This window comes from Empidonax traillii, unplaced genomic scaffold (assembly GCF_003031625.1).
Source record: "Empidonax traillii isolate 1590-97213 ecotype Southwest subspecies unplaced genomic scaffold, ASM303162v1 scaffold20:size5563877, whole genome shotgun sequence".
Taxonomy (NCBI): domain Eukaryota; kingdom Metazoa; phylum Chordata; class Aves; order Passeriformes; family Tyrannidae; genus Empidonax; species Empidonax traillii.
In genome coordinates, this window is record NW_020955213.1 from 3242157 (window position 1) to 3250415 (window position 8259).

Genomic DNA, 8259 nt, shown 5'->3' on the forward strand with positions numbered 1-8259 from the left:
GCACAGCAGCTCTGGGGATTTGCCTGCCAGAAAGAGAGAGAAGTTGGCAGGGGCAGTGTGGGCAATGAAACCCTAGAGAGGATCAGAAAGAAAGCGGCTGCTGATGGATGCTGGACTCTGACAGCTTCTTTGGGTTCCTGTCAAGGTTTTATTTATCTTCATCTGCAGTCCCACCCATCCCTTCCCTTTCTGACAGTCGGACTCACTCCTTCTCTCCCTGAGCTTCCTGGCACAGGTGCCAAGTAACCATTTGTCTGTAGGATACCAAAGCTCTTCTGGTCTTATACACACAATTTCATTCTCAATCAGAGGTTCCATCAGCTTGTACAAAACATTTGTCTCTGTGTATTGTTGACGAAAGAGGGAAAGCAAATCACATGGGAGCCCACAAGGATCCCTGAACAACTGCACATTGGAAGCAAAACTAGCACTAAGAAGTCAGACTGGATTATCACCATGGCTTTTTTCAGCTTTGGAAATCAGTAAATTTACAAGAAAACTCTGTTTTTAAAAGGTTTGTTCAAACCCCTCAATTTGTTTAACAGCACATGTCATTTAATCTAATAGTAAAGAACTAATAGGAATTATTCCCTGAACTTGTACTGCACTTTCTGCATATCCCATTGACTAACCTTCCTTCCATCAGAGTCAAGGTCAAAGTTGATTACACGCTAGAGTAATTCAATGAGCACCAGTGCAATCCATCCAACAAAACCCTGGGAAGCTGTGAGCTGACCCCGGCATCCTCCCAGGGCACAGCGCTAACGTTTGCACAGCTGTGAGCACAACAAAGACAACCTGCTGCAGCATCCCACATGCGGGGATGAAACCCATCTGATAACGCACGTGACTTTCACCCCAGACACTGGAGCGCGATTCCCGGGATATTGCAGGCTCCCGGCTTACGCCAATGCCCATGCCTCTATCTCACCTTGCCAGGCCGTGCCCTTCAGTCCTGCCCTCTCCATGTGCCAGTTTCAAGCTGCCTGCACCCTGCGTAAGGTGGGCTCTGTTACCTGTTTGCTCAGTGCCCTGCACCGACAGATTCCCGTTAATTCTTGCTCCCACCACCCAGGCACTAACTCACGCCAGGTGGATAAAGTGCCGCTTCTCCGCGCTCCTCTCAGCTCTGAGCGGTGCTGAGGGGCGCGGTGACGGCAGGTGGGATGGCACGGCACAAACACACGGAGAGGATCCCAAAGAAGGATCCCTTCCCCATCCCCTGCCTTGCCCAGCCGCGCCCGCCCATCCCTCGCACAGCGCTTCCCAAACCCTGCCCCGCCGCGCCCTGAGCATCCCCCGCTCTGCCCCTTCTCCAGCCCCTGCCCAGCCCTTTCCTCTTCCTCTCCCCGCGCTCGGCGCACCCCCTGCCCCGCTCTGCCCCTTCCCCCGGCGCGGAGCGGCCCCCGCGGCCCCGCCCGGGCTGTGCCCGCGCTCACCAGCACGAAGGAGCTGCGCACCGCCTCGGACACGCTCTGCCGCAGCTCGGCCGCCGTGCCCGGCTTGCTGAGCCGCTTCGTGAACTTCCTCACTTCCGACATGGCGACATGGTCCGAGCCGAGCCAAACGCAGCCGAGCCGAGCCGTGCCGATCCGCGGGCTGGTGCTTCCCCGCTCCCCTCCCTCGCTGCCGGCGGGCGGGCGCGGCCGGGCCGGGGCGGGCGGAGCCGCGGGGCGGGCCCGGGAGGGTCCCTGCTCGCCCCGCCCCGCCCGGCCCCGCTTTGTCCCCGCCGCAGGTGGCCCCGGGCCGGCCGCCCCCTCCGCCGGACCCCCGGCACACGGACAGCCCCGGGCCGGGGCGGTGCCTCAGCCCGGCACGGCCGGACCGTGCCCCGCTCACCGCGGGGGATGCTCCTCTCTGGGGCTCCGCGGACGCAGCACCGGCTTGCCCGGGCAAGGGCACAGGTGCCGGGGCTCAGCCGAGGGCAGCAGCTCCGGCTGAAGTGTCTGGACACTGAGAACAATACTCCGCGGAGGGTCGGTGACGAAGGGGACACCGGTCCGTTTGGGCTGGTGGTCTCCGTGTGGCCTCTGCCCAAGGCGTGTCCCTGCTCTACCGGCTGTTCCTGCAAGTTTAAGCTGGATCCAGGGCAAGATCTTTTTACCGAGCATCTCTGTTCTGGTTGTGGCTGGGCTAGAGTTAATTTTCTCCACAGTAGTTGGTATGGGGCTGTGTTGATAATTCAGATGTTTTTGTTACTGCTAAGCAGCCCTGAAAGGGTCAAAGGCTTTTCTGCTCTTCACTCCAGCTCACCAGCGCAACAAGGAGCTGGGAGAGGGCACAGCCAGAACAGCTGACCCCAACTGACCCAAGGGATATCCCAGACCACATGGCATCATATTCCTGGTATAAAGCTGGAGCAGAAGGAGGAAGTGGGGACTTTTGGAGTGGCTTCCTAAGTCACCCCTGCTAGAGTCCTCCTTTCCTAGGGATGGCTGAACACTTGCCTGCCCATGGGAAGTGGTGAATTAATTCCTTGTTTTGCTTTGCCCCTGTGTGGGGCTTTTGCTTTACCTATTGAACTGTCTTTATTTCAATCCATGAGCTTTATCACTTTTATTCTTCCAGTTCTCCCACCTCCATCCTACTGGGGGGAAGGGACAGAACAGCTGGGGCTGAGTTGCCATCAGGGATTAAACCAGAAAATCTCCAACCTATAGGGTTTGCTATAGGAAAGTGCTTTGATTAGAGAGGCCACAATCCCCTGTGCCTGCCCAGCTGCAAAAGCAAGAAGTAAGGATTTAAGAGAAGGTTCCTTAGGACTTAATTCCTAGTCCTCGTTACTTTGTCATTGTACACTGGTTTTAAGGATGGTGATTTTGAAATCACAACAGAGAGCCTCTGATCCTTTGTTTTGTACATTAAAGCCTTAAAAATTTTTTTACTTATTTTATTGTGTTGTATCTTCACAGCAAGACGCTGAATTGAGTTGCCATATAGTCATACACTTGAGGAATTTACACACATTGTGCCATATGGCTGATTAAATACTATCTACAAGGATCTCACTGGAATTATAAGCACGCTGTAAGTCACGCAACATATAGAGAAATTGTTTTGATTATGAGAGCCAATCTGTAGGGGGTAATGAATACAGCTATTATGATCCAAGCCATTCAAAATGTTATTTGTGACTTCTAAAGCATGCAAGCCAGTTATTGTTGTGCTTTTTAGCAGTTCACTGAAGGGGCAGCAGACACCATTTCGTATGAAATACTGCTCTGATTTTTTACACCAGAGGCAAAACAAATGCAAAAGTTTGTTGTTAATTATGAAATATCCATGAAATGAGGGGAAAAAAAAAAAAAGAGTTGATAAGCTGGAGAATTTGCATTTTCAGAAAGCTTTTCCAAATCTAAGTTAAGAAGCAAAAAGTTTGTGGTGCACAATTCCAGCAGCAGCGCACTGAGGTTCACTTCCTTATCCCACCCATCATCTTTCTTGGAGAGATTTTACCAACCACTTGAAATCATCACAGTACACAGCTTCAGAGATTGCACTGCAATGAACTGGCAAATAAAATTGTTAGGTCTCATTCACCTGGCCTCAAGAGGACAGGTAACACAATGTTTGTCACAGTGGGGTAGCCCTGTTTATCCTGGCTGCTGGGGAGAACACCTGGCCCCTGTGGCTCCTCAGAGCAGGCTGAGCATTGCAGGAGAGCACAAGCCAGCAGAGCACCAATGACTGGAGTCAACACTTGTGTCAGAGCAGTTCCCGGACATTTAAGAACAGCTCCAAGAACCAGAGTGTTTGTCCCGGGGCAGAGGAGAAGAGAGCTGTGACAAGTCACTTGACAAGAAATAAAATCCTCCCTAAAGCACCCACCCCTGTTTTTACCCAGTCAGAAGCAAAGGGTTCCTGCTAAGATTACAAGCTTGGTTTGGTGCCATCAAGGGGCTGCATCTGATCAGCTGCCCATCAGCATCCTACTCAACTGAGCTCGGCAGCCAGGGAAGAGCAGTGAACAGTGAGGCTGTTTTTGAAGCAAAGCATGAAAACAAAAGGAAAATAGAAGCAAGGGGAAGAACACGTCACATGAAAACAACTTGCAGTAAGCTGTGACTCCCTCTTGGGAACATCAGAAACATCAGAATAAGAGTCTCAAGCACAAGGAGTGTTAAGGCAGGACAACAGCAGCCAGAGCACTGCTGTGAGAGACAAGCACGAAGCAGCAAGGATTGTAGTTTTCATCTCCTTTTTTTACAGGGAAGAAAGGCAGCCAAGAACACACAGGGGCATTCTGGAGGTGCTGAGGAGGTAACACTGCCTCAGATGACCAAACTTTCTTGAACTCAGCCTGCCATGGGGAACTCAGAGACGCAACCGTGTTAGCATTTCCACCTCTTCATTGAGACTACAGCCTTGAAGTCCTCGACGTCATTTTGATCCCACACCTCCCTGACTGATCAGAGAGCATCAGCACCAGCCTGTAGTGCTCAGTGAGGATATGCACTGGAAGGTACAGCCAACCTGGCTGAAACAGCTCCCCTGCCACCTCCTCCCCAGATCTGCTGGACAGCACCGACTATAAGGCAAGAAAGGTTGCAGAGGACACTGTATTAGACGGATGGTGGAATCCTTCCCACTTACCAGAAGAGCTATAGCACAGAGAATGCAGCAAGGAAAAATAGCCTTTTATTTTTTTTTACTAACATCTATCAGTGCAGCTCACACAGATATAAGGTCTGGAACCATATATAGGGGACTCCCGGACCATCTCTGCAAACCTCCCAAAGGTGCTGAAGGGTTAGTGGCAGGCTTAGGATTTAATTTCTCACAAACCATCCAAGATAAAAGGCACTTAATATTATTAGCCAATAATCCCATTTTTCACTGCCTTCACTGATTATCTGTGGGCCTTTTAATCACCTGCAAATGGCCTGTCCCAGAAAAGCACTTACCTATGTGATCAGCCTTAAGCAGGTGATTAACCAAGTGCTTTACTGCACTGGAGAGAGAACCGAGGGACTCAGTAATCCAGATCCAGATGTGATGAGTGTGGCCCATCGCTAGAGATGCCAACGGGACTGTCAGTCAGCAGCCACTTGTTGGCTTCTCAGGCCTGCGAAGGGAGGATGCTCCAGCTGTGCGGCAGGAAACTGGTCCTTAGTCCAGGGTTTCCAAGCCCTGGCGTTGAAGGGCTGCCCTCTGCTGACACCCTGGATCGAGGGTGAGGGCTGCAGGAACCCACTGCACTCACTGGAGAAAAAGAGAGTGCCCACAGCTAGTGCAAAGCTGCTGCACCAGCACGTCACTATGGGGTCACAAAGAGCAGCAACAACACTGGATCAACTGTCTCACTGCCCATGCAGGCTCCATCCCTAATCCTAAGGAGCATGGCATGGCAAAGACACACTTTCCCTGGCACAAGAGCAACTTTGTTAAATTGGGAACACTTCAAGGGACAGATGTTCGGGTCTGTTGTAGTGTTTGACCATTCTGAAAGAAAAAAACCCAAACAAACAACACTTTTAAAATGTTTATTTAAACATGAATTTCTTATATTTCGTTTGTGCCCACTGCCTCTTGTGCTTCCACTAGATACCACCAAGAAGTCTCTATCAGTCTTCTTTACCCCATCAGGAATTTATACATGTGGGTAAGATCCCCCTGAGCTGTCTCTTCTCCAGGCTGAACAGCCCCAGCTCTCTCAGGCTCTCCCCATACGTCAGATGCTCCAAGCTCTTCATCACCCCAGCAGCCTTTTGCTGGACTCTCTCCACTTTATCCTTGTCTCTCTGTACTTGGGAACCCAGCACTCCACACTGATGAGACCCCTGAGCTGTTGCCCCTCTCTCCTGTACCCTGGATCACACTAAAGCAGATGGCAGTGACGGTAGGAAAGCACAGGGTTTGGTCTAACCACTAGAGCTGTACTGTAACGAAGCAAAATCCAGCTTTTGAGCACTCCCTTATTTATCTTCCTCTGCTTGAAGGCTTTAAAGATCACTTACAGTAACTGCCATACACAGAGGATTACTAAGATCTCACACAACTCCCATGAGCATCTCTCTAGCTCGGACAAAGAATGCAGCAATTAAGAGGAGGATACACACCACTGCTGGACATACCCCTTGAGCTCTAAATGCCATTGCTGCCTCGTCTCAGCCCAGTATTTTTCAGGCAGGACAGGTCTGTGAAAAAGCAGGGAAAAAAAGTGGTAAAACCTCCCTGATGTTTGTTTCCTTGTGTATAGACCTGTGAGGCCAACGGGAAAACAATATGAGGGGATCACCATCACTCAAATAAATCTATTTCACCATACGCTCTACAGAGTCAAGTACTGCCCTTAAATGAGGCCAGTAAAATAATCTCTCACCTTTTCAAAATTTCTTAGCAGTGTTACTGCTCTTGAATATCTGTTTTCAGACAGCAAAACAAAGCAGTCAGCTCCATAAAAACAGAGTCTGTTGAAGACCATAGACACAAACTGACCTAACCAAATCCCAGTAGGTCTAAAAAGACTAAAATGACATTAAGACATTTAGATATACAACCAGAAGTAAGTGGAAAAAGATTGCAAGACATGAGGAAATACTCACTGATGCTGGTCAAATGGGACAGGTTACCTAGGGAAACTGTGGAGAATCCATCCCTGGAGACACTAAAAGCTCTGTGCAACTTGCTCTGACCTCGGTGAGCAGCGGGGATTGGATTAGAGCTCCAGAGGACCTCGAGTAAAGAGCGATTCTCTAACAAGCTGTTCTCTTAATCACCGTGATATAGTATAAGCCTTTATTCAGGAGGCTACTAAAGGACAGGTTTAAATTTATTCATGAACCCTCTAAAAATCAAAGGAGTTACGGTTATTGGAAGAACAAACTTACTGGCACAGCTCTAAGCATGTGCTCATCACTTCTTACTGCAGTTAAAGACAAATTTACCCGCAGGCTTAAACGAGTACTCGTGTCCCTTTCTGAATGGCCTTGTGTGTGTTGTTCTGTGTGTAGCACTTGGCTTCACTCATTTTTCGTGCTCCATTTGCTTAACATTACAGTCTGAGCAGAATTCCACACAGAAGCCTGAAGCACTGTCACTACAGCACATGCAGGAAAAAAATGACCAGTTTCTAACCACGTGAACAGCAAAGCCTCCGCTTCATCTTGGCAGGAGACCAACACTATTAGCAAAATACTAGGAAAACAAAAGTAGCAGCTACGGGCATTAGCATAAAGAACCCAGAATCACAACTCCAGTACCACGTCCTCATAACTAGTCAACAGTTCCATACAGCCTTCCAGTCTGTCCCCACAGTTCTCAAATAAACAAGGTATCTATGCTATATGTAACTAGAGAAAGCACATAGAAAACAGACATGGACAAAATACAAATCAATGTGCATTGATGATATTCCAGCCAGAAGCAGCAGGCAAGTTTGCCTCAGAAGACGGCAGCTTAGCATTCCTCACACTCACAGGTTCACTTTGGATCATTTGAAGAGTGACCATTTTCCAACATTTCCCTGAACATGTGTTCAGCAATTGCTAATGACAGGCAAAAAAAGGACACAGTGGCTTTCTGTGACCGATAAAATCAATTCTGCCATGTCTACAGCTAATGCTCTTATATTCAAGTGTTATTATCATGCCACTGGCCACGTTCAGCATTGCTTTCAGTTAAAAAGACAACAACAACAAAAAAATCTCACCAACCAAAAGAAACAAAGACTCCCTGCCCTTTTTAGCTTGCAAAAACAAGCAGCATTTAAAGATCAAATTTTAGCATTATTCATCTACTTGAACTGCTGTTTTTGTCCCTCTGCACGTGCACTGGGCTTGGTGCCCAGTACTGGAAGAGACAAAGGTAGCAGAGATACAGCTTTGTTTCCACCCACAGCCCCTCACTGCCAGAAGCAGCTGCCAGGAGCCAGCCACAGCAGAAATGAGGTGCTGAAGATCTATGACACTCCAGTCAGCTCATTTTATTGATTCTTGGGAAGTGACTGGGTTAATTCAGACATTTCCTGCACCAAGGTTCCTCTGCAATGGCAATTCCTCATTTTGCCTCCTGGGAATTCTCAATCACCTTTGTAAGCAGGATTTTGATTACATGGATGTAGACCTTTTGCTCTTTAACAGAACTTGTTAAGTAGGCCCTTAAAAAAAAAAAAAAAAAAGCAGTCCATCAGAGAGGAAGCCTTCAGAAGAAAGGAAAGTGTTTTATTTCAACAGATCTCCACCCATGCTTTGCTTGTGCTCCCAGAACATCACTGCAGAGGCACTACCTGAGGTACAGTGAAGGCACTTGACTGAACCA

The 8259-nt window shown here is 48.9% G+C and overlaps 1 protein-coding gene across 7 annotated transcripts in view; it reads right to left on the reverse strand.

Moving 5' to 3' along the window:
- DOCK11 (dedicator of cytokinesis 11) overlaps positions 1-1620 on the reverse strand; it is a 78708-nt gene extending 77088 nt beyond the window's left edge. For all 7 annotated transcript variants that reach the window (XM_027899033.1, XM_027898989.1, XM_027899023.1 and 4 more), the window contains exon 1: positions 1440-1620. In XM_027899033.1, the coding sequence (XP_027754834.1) occupies positions 1440-1541 (102 nt within the window). In that variant the 5' untranslated portion in view covers positions 1542-1620. The remainder of the gene's footprint in view (positions 1-1439) is intronic.
- Positions 1621-8259: the final 6639 nt, after the last annotated feature.